Source organism: Pteropus vampyrus, unplaced genomic scaffold, assembly GCF_000151845.1.
Source record: "Pteropus vampyrus isolate Shadow unplaced genomic scaffold, Pvam_2.0 Scaffold58, whole genome shotgun sequence".
NCBI classification, from domain to species: domain Eukaryota; kingdom Metazoa; phylum Chordata; class Mammalia; order Chiroptera; family Pteropodidae; genus Pteropus; species Pteropus vampyrus.
This window is the reverse complement of record NW_011888839.1, coordinates 4,719,095-4,731,095: the sequence shown is the minus strand read 5'-3', so window position 1 is coordinate 4,731,095 and position 12,001 is coordinate 4,719,095. Positions and strand designations below refer to the sequence as shown.

Sequence of the window (12,001 nt, the reverse complement as noted above, 5' to 3'; positions counted from 1 at the left end):
CCTTCTCTTTCTCCATTTTCTTTCTTCTTTCTTTAGTCTGTAGTAATCCAATATTTTTTAAAAGAAAAATAAAATTTCTTATCTTGATCTAAGTAGGCTGGCAGATATAATATACACAGTCTAGTTAAATATGAACTTCATGGATAAAATTTATGAGTAGCTAATATCTTTCCATGTTAAGTCTTACCTTTAACAATGCTAATAATAAAATTAATAATTATTATCATTTAAAGGTGAGTATAAAATGTTTGTAACACATATTTTGTAAAATATTAATGGAATAAATCTTGATGCCTCTAATGTTTTTTTATATTTTCAAGCTGTTTGAATAATTAAGCGTAGTCTTAGAATGTATCATTTTTAAATGAGGGTAGGTTAAAATTGAAAACATAAGATAATGCTGAACTATGGTTTGGAAAAATTCAATAACTATAAATTGCATTCCTTTCAGATAACCACAAGATGGTGTATTCCAATTTTTATAGCACTTAATGATTTTAATTTTGATGCAAATATTAATGTCTTAAAGATACATTGCTTTTCATTTATTTAAAATTTTAAATTTTTTCATTTATTTAAAATAAATAGAATTTTTTTTTTAAATTTTTCCAAAATGTAACTTGACCATTTGGAAAGATATTCAAAAAATTTTCTTTCACTGAATGTATCTGAAAAGATAACTAATCAACATCTGCATTTTTTATTGTCTTTTTGCCTTATCTTTTTGCTGATTTTAAATATATTACTACTTGGGATTCATTCAGTAAGCAATCTACGAAACTGTTGTACCCTTGAAGCAATTATTAGTGTACTTTGGGTGACGTGAATTTGTTTGAAAGATCCTCTTTCCTACCTTCTTAGTCTTACTTATAACTAACTGTAAAAAGCTGCTTAATATACAAAATTTTTCCATGGTAATTTTTACCATGGTTTTCCATGGTAATATTTATAAGCATGAATTATAAGTGATTAGAATAATTTTAATTTTTATAAAACTATTTTATGACATAATTATGGTTTATTAATTTAAGTTTAAAAATTAATCTTCATTTATTAAATAATTGAATATGTCCTCTTTAAAAGGTATACATAATTCTGCCTTTTTTTGATTTTCAGCAAGAATAGTAATATAACATAAATAGCTTGACTTTTCATTTTGGTCTGATTTTTACATGGAAATATTTTCTTTCCCATGTAATTGAAAATAGATTTACCTATACAAATTGTTTTTATTGAACAGTTTGAACACAAATCTTTGAGTTTCATGACATGAAAAACTTTAATGACAAAAGTATTTGCTTTCTTATTACTTAAATATAAACGAAATGTAGTAAATACATCTGAGAAATAAAAATATAAATTATTTCTCAGATATTAAATTTGTAAGTTATGTGTCTTACATATTTTTGCTCTAACTTTCCTCTAAAATGATTGATGTACATTTTAAGAACTATTCGGTATTGTTGTTTTTCAGGATAGAGTCCATTATAGTCAATGTAGTTATTTGTATTATAGAAAACTGTTAAGTCATATCCAAGAAATCTCTAAAGAATGGTATTTGTCCAGGGCTCATAGAATGTTTTTCAGTCTATAATTGAATAACAAATGTAGAAGGCAGCTATAACTCATAGTAGGACAAATGAATGAAACAATTCAATTTGGAGTATGTTAGGAGAAATTAGAATGGTTTAAACCTGCAGAACTAGAGATGCTGGGTGAAATATTATTCACAAGGAAAACACTTTTCAAAGTTGGTTGTATCTGTATTTCATGGAACCAGGAGAATGAAAACAGGTTGTTCACAGACCCTTCTACACAAATTGTTTTCAGAATGTTGAAGAATTAGTGCTAGCAGAAGCAATGCTTTTTAAAAGAAGCCATTTATTGAATAAGATACAGGAAGGCAAACACTGCTATAAATCATCAGTAAAGATTTATAAAGTTTTAAACAAATTTTCAATGGAGTAAAATTTAGCTATAAATCACTTTTATACAGAAGCTAAAACCTGCAAATAAACTTTGGACAAATAGTCTATTTTGTATTGTTTTATGTTAGTGCTTTTATTTTAGAGCAGATCATTTCTCAATTTCCATTAATGACCCATAAAAGAAATATCTGGGTGGCTTTAAAAATGTTTTTGCACTTAAATATAAAATCATACTTTAAAAAGAGATGACAATCTTTATTTTACTCACTAATCTACTTCCAAATCAGCAAAAGGATTTTTGTTATTTCTGTATGATAACCCTTTTATGCCCATAAATGATGTTTTAAAATTAAGATTATAGCTTGACAGATAGCTACACTTCCTTATTTTTATAAACAACTTTAGAGCTCTTAAATATAATATCTCCTTGGAGTATGAAGTTACTCTGAGAACTGTGTAAATATTATCCATATTGTGCAAATGAAGATAAGTGTCTCATGGGTCATGTACGTTTCTCAAGGCCAAAAATGCCTAGTCTAACATTGTATTATGTCATATTGCACAAAATAGAGGTAGAATATTTAATTACTTGTCTTGATAGTTTTTCTTCTTAAGGTTTCATTGATAAAACGTGTGGAGTAAGATTTTGATATAGATAAATAGAATGTAGGCTTTGATAGTAAGTACTGTCTAGTTATTTTTATTTCTAATCATTAAGCAGGAGTTCTGAAATAAGACTTGGAATCATTTCTCAACTTTATTTAACTTTGAATAAAATTACTTAATCTCTCTTTACATGTCTGTTAAAGTTAATAAATAAATGGGTTACAAATATATCACAAAAGAAAGTGTTTTAAAAGTTAAGATAGATAATATGCAAAGAGTTTTTTGGATGTGTCTGGAATATAATAAGCAGCTATTTTTATAATAATTATTATTCATAAAAATGATATATTTTCATTGTTGGGCTATAGGAAAAGAGAGATTTCTTGTAATGAAGCATTAATTTTTGGATGTTTTATATTTTGTTGAAAAATTGCATCATTATGACTACCAGCAAGAATGTGATGATTAACATTGCTTTTTCTTACAATGCATTTCACAACCATATTCACTAAAGTGGTGCTGAAACTTGTCAGACCTTATTTATTGATTTTTCTAACTTAAGTAGGGGAAGTGTAAAAATGTATAATGATGCTCCATTTTTCTCTGTCTCGTTGTATTTGCAAAATGCAATATAAAGATGTTTGGTAACTTTCTGAAAGAGTCAAGGTTTCTGAGAATATTTTAATCTTTAGTTATGTTTACCACTGTAAAATAATCCAGGCAAAAACATAAGATGCTTTGTCATTTTATTTATTGAGACAAAAATATGTTTCTTTTTGCTTTATAATTGTTTTTTCTCTCTAATTTATTATTTGTATTCAAAAATCAACATTTATTAAAAACAGTACAGGTAAAAGGCTCAACTGAAATTCAAATCACTGTTTATGAGGCAGGCTAATATAATATATAATAGAGCATTCATAGAATGGAAGTCAAGAGAGCAGCATTCCTTTTGTAGCTTTGATCCTAGTTATGTGCATAACTTTAGATAGAAAACTTGACTTCTTGAGTTTTAGATTCTCTAGCTACAAAGTTACAGCAATTAAGCAATGAGACCATTAAAGAACCTACATGTAAAGTCCTGTCTGACTGATGCACAGCTTATCTAAATAATATATTTTTTCAGAAAAATAGCTGCTATAAAACTGAGATCAAAGTTGTTATATATATAATTTGGCATGAGTGTTTTAACTAGTCATTTTTCATCTCCCATCGCTTCACTGTTACATTCATATAGCCCTAGGTCAATTCACACTTCTGATGTATAGCATTAGCTATTTGATATTTTTAAAAGACTGGAAACTAAAAAGTATAAATCAAAAGAAAGAGTCACATGAAATGACATTCATTTTCCTCATTTAATACACCAATATTATAATAAATATTACATAGTACATAATATATATTTTCTATTCCATTTTCATTATTATTTAGCTAATTTAGTTATTATCTATTATGATAACTTTCTGTAGGTACAACAGTGACTTTTTGATTTGTCTCTAATATATATAATATGAAATTCTTCATCAAATGGCCTACAGCATCAGAAATTAATTAGAAAACATCTGAGAATTGGCTAAGTATCTATAATCAGTTAATAAATAATTTATATGGCAAACACAAAACAAAATTTGGTTGTTATAAGCTAGAACATTGTGCTAGAACATTGAGTTACAAAATCTGATAGTAGCAGCTTGAAGATGTTTTGATATGGCTTCAAGTAGTAACTGTATGATAAAATGGTTGGAAATTATTCTGAATGAATATTGAAATGTCATGTAATTAATTTAAACTATCAAAGAATCAGATAGGAAGATACATAAAATAGAGTTTCCTCCTTAAAAAGTAAATACTAATTACAGACTTGATAGCAGTGTATAACATTTTCTGATTATTTTTTCTTTGGGTAATAAATGACTACATATATTCTATATGAAAGTGATGAGCTTCAAAGTTCAAAAAATCAAACTAGTTACTTTTCATCAGTTGCTATATATAAAAAAGAAATGGCTAAAAATAAAGGTTTTAACTTAAAATGAAGTTAAATAAGTCAGTGTTCCATGTTGAACATATTTACAACTAGATTACTAATAAAAAAATGTGCTTCTCCAAGTGCTTTCACATCATGTTATCATATAAACATATCTATAAATGAAAAAGTTAAGCTATTAATAATAAATTATTCTATAACACTAATACCGATATTATTTAGAACATTTATCAGCAAACTGTTTGGTCTTATACTCAAAATTTAAAAATATAGCCTTTTAAAGCAATGTAAATATATTCAAATTCATAATTTTAAGATTTGCGGGCCTTCATTGTTTTAAGAATTAGAGATGTGTAAATACAGGTTGCCTCATTCAATATAGTGAATTTTATAATGAGTTTTACTAATTTAAATGCAATTACATGCTAACAGCTCAAAGATTTAAATTTTCATTTTCAGGAATCTTCTATTTGGTTAGTGCCACCCTACCATCCAGACACTGTTTAGTAAACTTTTGAAACTTACTAAAAGAGGTTTTTAATAATGGTTAGTATCCTTGTGCCTTTCTTTTTTCTTTTTGTAGTCTGTTATATTAATGTGAAGAAACATTTTTTTGTTGTTGTTTTCACCCTAAGAAACTTACTTTATTTAGTAACACAATTTGTGTGTTTTCATCCCGAAGGAGAAGTGATTCAAAAAAATAGATTTATTTCTCTCTCTCTCCCTCTGTATCACCCTCCTGTCTTTCCTACTTTCTTTCCCCATCTCCTTCTTTTAGTTTTTCTTCTTCCCCTTCTCCTTTCTTCTCTCGTCCTTTTTCTTCTCCTCCTTCTTCTCCTCCACTTCCCTTTTCTTCTTTATTATAAGCCAGGAAACTCCCTCTAGGTTCACTTGGGTTTTTCAAACCCTTATTTTATACTTCAGTAAAAAGACATTTAAAAATTTTCAGTCATCATATAAAGTAGGGGAGACAGTTAATCTCTGTCATATGATAGAACTTTATTTAAAATCAAACATAGTAATTTTTTAGCAACATATATCACGGAGAAACAACTACCACAATCATCTCTGCAATTTTAACTTTAGATTCTTACATAAAAAATAATAAAAGTGGTAATTTGATGTATAGTCAAGGCTATTGATTGGCTGATTAAAGGTTGCTTAATTAAAATTTCCCCTTTCTAATGGCTTTGTAAAATAGATAAAGCCTAAAAAGATAATGGTGGAGTTACAAATTTACAATTTTCAGTTTCTAAATTTGTAAATATAATTTACTTAAGGTAATTTTAAATTATAAAAAATGAAAGAGACTAACTTCGGGGCAGGTTTTTAACCTATGTTTTATATCACTCGGCATTATAAATTTTACATTACATAAAATTGTTTTAAAATAATTTTTATGTTTTTATTTGTAGTCTGAAGTTTTATATAGCATACTAAATACACTTTACTCCTTAACTTACTAGAAATAAATTGAATCATTTCATAGTTGAATGGGTATGTACATTTATACGATTTTTTTCCCTAAGAAAATCAGTTGTTTAGACCACTCTCTTAGTATGGACAAAAATTAATTGATACATCAATTCTATTATTTTTTGAAACTAATATAATTTAAATATCTAAAAACTGAGTTTTCCAAGAAAAAGATGTTATAAATTAATAACATTTGGGAAATATATTAGTTTTAAATGAAGGCTTATTTCAAACAATTCAGTGTTATTCATATAACATTTTAAGTGTCAGTGGAATCAAGTTCTGGCCTGTTATATTATCTAATCAATTCTTCTGTTAAATGTTTCAACAGAGAGCCAAGACTAAGTTACCTCAAGACTATGTATTCCTCCCCCTTTTGGAGTCAGATTTTTCCATTTCTACAGTGTTGTCATCATCACCATCTTCATCATCATTATCATCATGTTCTTAATAAGTACATCTAATAGTAGGTATTAAGCAATAAGAAACACTGTGTCCATATACTGGCTGTCAGGTGTCATAAATACTTTAATAGAAATATAATTTATGAATTTTAGAACCGTATAATTTAACACACAATAAATAATGCATGACAGTAACTCTATTAGTTAGTGGGGAATTCACGTGTAGCATTTAATCATCATCCATTACAGGTATTAATATATTAATATTTTTACTAATTAAAGGTTATTAAACAAATATCAAAGTTTTACCTGATTAATTAACTTATATATAATGCATTTAACTAAGTGTCTGAAAAAAATTTTTTAAGCAATTGAATTAGAAAAGTTGTCAAATAAGAATTAAAGTATTAGGGTCACACATGTCTATTGCTAATTCAATCAACATTTAAAAACAAAACACGTGTGTAAAATCAGTGCCATTGAGAGGGATACATAAAAGACCTAGAGGCCAGATAGGAAAACATTATAATAAGTGCAAAATACTAAAGGGACAAAACTAAACTAAGTGAAAACAATGAGCCTGGTCAATTGGAAAGTGATTCCTGAGTAAATTAAAACTTGAGTCATGTCCTGAGGTAAGAGATAAAATTAAATTGATATTAAGGATTAAAGAACTTAGCAGGGTACCAGAGCAAGGAGAAACAAAAGAGAAAAACTTTGGAAGTCCAGGTAGAGATGGGTATGTGTAGAAAAAAAAGGAAAGGCGGGAAGGGAAGCTGAATAAGAAAAAAATAGCTTTGGATTTCACCTGTTACTTGGACAAGAAAATGCTTTAAAAGAAATCTGATTAAAAAAATAGATTATTCTGATAATTGTGAGCCTTTTGGAAAGAAACAAACTAGGCATATAGTTGGGAAGACTACTAAGAAAACTTTTCAGGAAACCATAAAAGAAAAATGAGGATATAGCCAGGAATGGACAAGAAGGTACTAGGGAAGGGTGAAAAGTCACAAAATTGGGTATCAGGATATCTTGCAGGAGTCTCAGGTGTGAGCTGCATAAAGTGACTTATCCTCTCTCTGAATCAGTTTTCTCTGTCATATAGATGCCTGCTCTAATTCAAAGTATTAGTTTGTCACAAAAGATTATGTATGCAAAATATTTTTTTAAACATAAAACACATATGTGGCATTAAATATTTTTATCCTGTATTCTTTTGGAATTAGCCTAACTTGATAAACAGCAAAGCAGTAACACGTGAAAGAAAAAACAAGTCCTCACATGCATATTTTATTAGGTTTATTTCATTATGTTTTCATATCACTTTTTGGAGTTGTATAAATTTTTCACTCGTCCACATTTTTGGTTATTTTCCATATTTTTAGTTCTTACAGAGAAAGAGCTTAAGTCTCAGCCCATCTGAGTTTCAACTAAAATATGAAACTGGTTCCTGAATCTGATCTATATGTAACTAATACACATGTATCTCAATTAGCTGGAGAGGGAAACTAATAAAATTTTGTTTCACACCCTTGACTTTGTAAAAGGAATTTTGAGGAGCATATTAAAATAAGCCCCAGATACACTGAATTTCTAGCAAATCTATTGCCAATTAAATGAGAACTAAAAAAATACTTATAGGGTCATTTTTTTCTTCATAAGATAAATTATTTACCAGCTCTCAGTTAAGCTGATGATGAGAAAAAAAGTTAATAGTTTTCATGGATTTTTAATGTGCTACAATGTGTTATTTCATGATTAAATCACATTTTTTTTAATCATCATCAATAGTTTTATAGGCATAATCACAATCACAAAAAGATATAATGCCAGAAATTATTTTCCATATTTTATGTCTGAGTGCTATTTTATGTGTGAGTGCTATCTTTGTTCTGTTTTGAGATGCATAATGAAGAACCTATGTTTAAAGAAAATTTTCATATATCATGTTGTAATCTAAAAACTAATACATTTCTTCTATTTTTTTTAACATCAAGAACAGATTTCTGGTTATTGATTTGTGTATATGTGTTTTAATTTAAATTTTAAAGTAGATATATATCTTATGATGCTAATTAATTTTAAATCTGAAAAATCTTATTCAACATATGTAATATATGCATTACTAGTTGGCAATTCATTTCACTATCAGGTGGAGATTTTCTTTAAACTAGCTCACTGATGAAAATTTTAAAGATCATGTTTTGTGTATTAAAAGTATAACAATTTGTTATAACCTTTAAAATGAAACGTTTCAAACCTTCAAAGCTGTTATGTTGACAAGTCTGTTTAGAATGATTTTACTATTGTTTCTGGACAGTTGCAGTTTATCCGTTTTGTAATATTTCATTTTTTGTGTTACTCTGTAGAGGTCCTTCTGTAGTGCCATGGTAGAAGAACTGAGGATGTCCCTGAAGTGCCAGCGTCGGTTAAAACACAAGCCACAGGCCCCAGTTATTGTGAAAACAGAAGAAGTCATCAACATGCACACATTTAACGACAGAAGGTTGCCAGGTAAAGAAACCATGGCATAAAGCTGGGAAGCCAAACACCCAAGCACAAACTGTCGTCTTTTTCCAAACAATTTAGCGAGAATGTTTCCTGTGGAAATATGCAACCTGTGCAAAATAAAATGAGTTACCTCATGCCGCTGTGTCTATGAACTAGAGACTGTGATCTAAGCAGTTGCAATGATCAGACTTGATTTACAAGCATCATGGATCAACCAAGTTACACGGGGTTATACTGTTTATCATGGGTTCCTCCCTTCTTCTGAGTGAATGTTATATGCGCATTTTGTGGCTGGTTTCAAATGCAGTCTAGTATGAAATTGCAGGTTCTTTTAGAAGTCTAACTGTTGCCAGGAGATGGAATGTCAACGCCCCAAGGGTAATCAGTAAAAAAAAAAAAAATCAGTAAGCATAAAAATACTTGGAATCAGCAAAGTCTGTAGTGTTACAAGAAACAGTACAGTCTTCTGAACACCCAGATAATAGAGGTGGTGATGTTACTAGCCCCTATTCAGTACGATGATCATCTGAATAGACGATATGTATTTATAGGATGTGAAAAAATGTAATGCAAAACAAATCTGAGTTTCATAGCAAGTGGAATATAAAGCATATCTTCATCAGTGTTTTTCTTTCTGTTCTTTTTCTTTTTTTTTTTTTTGGACAGTTTGTGTCATCGATTGAGATAGAAGTGTCAATTACCAAGGGAATATATATATTTTTTTAATTTACTGGAAGGAGATTTAACATGTAACTCACCAGGTCCCTACCTAACCCCACACCCTGATACCCTTTCCTCAACCTTACATCAAGAATAAAAAAGCAATAGTTGGTTCAGATATTCTGAATTAAAAAGGATGATGTTTTGCAATCTTTGTCTTACATTATAAAAGATGGTTGGGTATTGATTGTTATGTGGAAGACTGAAGCTTTCATTTTAACATTCAAATATGTTAATCCAAACCTTACTCTCTGCTATAAATGAACTTGATAGAGCCTGGGCAGATTTCAGTGGAAGGAAAAAGGCGACCGGTCATCTGTAGAAAAATGTGTGTGGAGAACTTTGAAGTGGACTGCATTTATCAATACAGTCACAATGTTAAATGAACAAAAATCTTGAGCAGTTTTTTTTCAAAAAATGTTCAGGTTTATTTGTGGAAATGCAAGATTTCTATGAAAATAGTTTTTGTATGGAAATTTTTGTAATACTTTTTATCAACAAAATAAGAACATGTGTTCCTGTCAGGGGTGTGATGTCAAGCATGAATGGTAGTGCGTGTGCACCACCAACGTTTGGTGAAAACTATTTTTATCAAGAAAAAGAGGAATCATAGAAGAGAAATATTTTCAAGTTAGATAATATAAAAGCTAGGTGCACTACCACCACTGCTTACCATGCCACACCCCTGGTTCCCACGAGGCTGACAACATACTGTAATGAACAATTGTGTGTAAAATGGTAAAAGACACAGACCTCTTGACAACATTGTGATAACAGTTGAGTGCACACAGTTTGCTGTTTGAATCCAATGCACAAAAATTTAAAAAAAATCATTAAAATTATGTCCATTTTACTTTCAGCTTTGACTTTTATTTTTCTTTTGTACGTATAAATGAATGTACAATATGCTCATTGAATTAAGGGAAGTACGCTTCCTGAAGTCTTCTAAGTTATCAACAATGACCAAGCCCCAACTACCTGGAGAAAAGAAAAAAGAAAAGCTCAGGTGATGAGATACTTAGACACAGGAAAACTGGACTGGGAAGTATAATGTAATCTTTAGGCTTAGGGCAGTTTAAATGAGAAAAATAGCAGTTCCAGAGGCAACAGTCATCATCTCTTCTGTGAGTGGACATTGACTTATGTTCATAGGGTTGTGTGAGATTGGTGATACTAGTATTATATTTGAAGGTGAACTAATTTCCAATTTAAGACTTCCTTGTGTATTTATAATTCAATGTAATTCAGCAAAAGGAGAGGAAGAGATAGGCTCAATGTCAGGAATTAATAACGATGTGTGTGATTTAGAGGTGTTGATTTATTTTTAAATCACAAATCATAACATTTATTAAGCAAAAAAGATACACATTTTAACTAAAACAACTGACTAAATAAAGAAGTTCTGTGAAGCATTTAAACTCATGAAAGTTGCATAATCAAATTACTAATATCTAATTAAGTTAAAAATTAAAAGTCCAAGTGTTTTCAAATTTCTAGTATGTGGAGTATTTTAAATTAAAATTTATATTTCAGTGATAATTTTGTCCCAAATTTTAATTTTAGAGAGTTATACAAATCACTGGTAAGAATTATTTTTTAGTGGCAAATAACCCCAAATAACCTATTTCATAAAAATGTTCAGTTTGGAGAATATTAAGCTTTTTATTAATCAGATTCTAATTAGATTTTTAAATATTTTTTAATTTTAATTTTGTATCATATTAAACAACCTTAATAATAAGCAGGATATGACAACTTAATTATCCTTTAAATAGTTAGAAATAATTATTTAGATTTTTGGTAAAATTTGACAATAAGTATTAAATTAACAAATTTTGAAAAGTTAAAAAACCTGCTGTATTTTAACTGTAAAGGAAGCTTAGAATATATAAATAGTATATAATATTTATTTTTTATCCATTTCCTAAGAGATTTCTACATATTGCCAAAACAAATATTTACCTACTCATCAGGTGCTTGTGAATAAATGAGGTACTATTCTTAATTTTCATAAAATCTAGATTACTTTCAAAATAATTTTAACCAATGAAAGAATGCCTCTTCTCTCTGAAAAGGCAGTATATTGGAGTAAGAATTATTCTCTAGTATAACACTCAAATTATAAGAAAGAAAGCGAGAGGACTTCTGTTCCAGTCAATATAACCTCATAATGCCAGGTAATCAATGGAGACACATATACCACAACTAGAAGACCCTAACCAGATGAAAACACCAAGGATTCATATTTATATATCACAGCTAAGAAACCCTAACAACTGAATACTGAGGAGATATAGTCACATATTTACAATTGAATTACCTTAACCACGATGGGAACACTAAGGGGATATATTATATTTTACAAA

The 12,001-nt window shown here is 29.0% G+C and overlaps 1 protein-coding gene across 3 annotated transcripts in view; it reads left to right on the top strand.

Annotated features, from left to right (window-relative positions):
* The window catches only part of GRIK2 (glutamate ionotropic receptor kainate type subunit 2), a 580,378-nt gene extending 569,882 nt beyond the window's left edge, over positions 1-10,496 (top strand). The window contains exons 16-17 of one of the 3 annotated variants that reach the window (XM_011360721.2): positions 6,332-6,466; positions 8,774-8,938. In XM_011360721.2, the coding sequence (XP_011359023.1) occupies positions 6,332-6,451 (120 nt within the window). In that variant the 3' untranslated portion in view covers positions 6,452-6,466; positions 8,774-8,938. Of the gene's footprint in view, positions 1-4,983; positions 5,071-6,331; positions 6,467-8,773 lie in introns of all 3 variants that reach the window. The other 2 variants (XM_011360722.2, XM_011360720.2) reach the window with 2 other exon arrangements.
* The last annotated feature ends 1,505 nt before the right edge of the window (positions 10,497-12,001 follow it).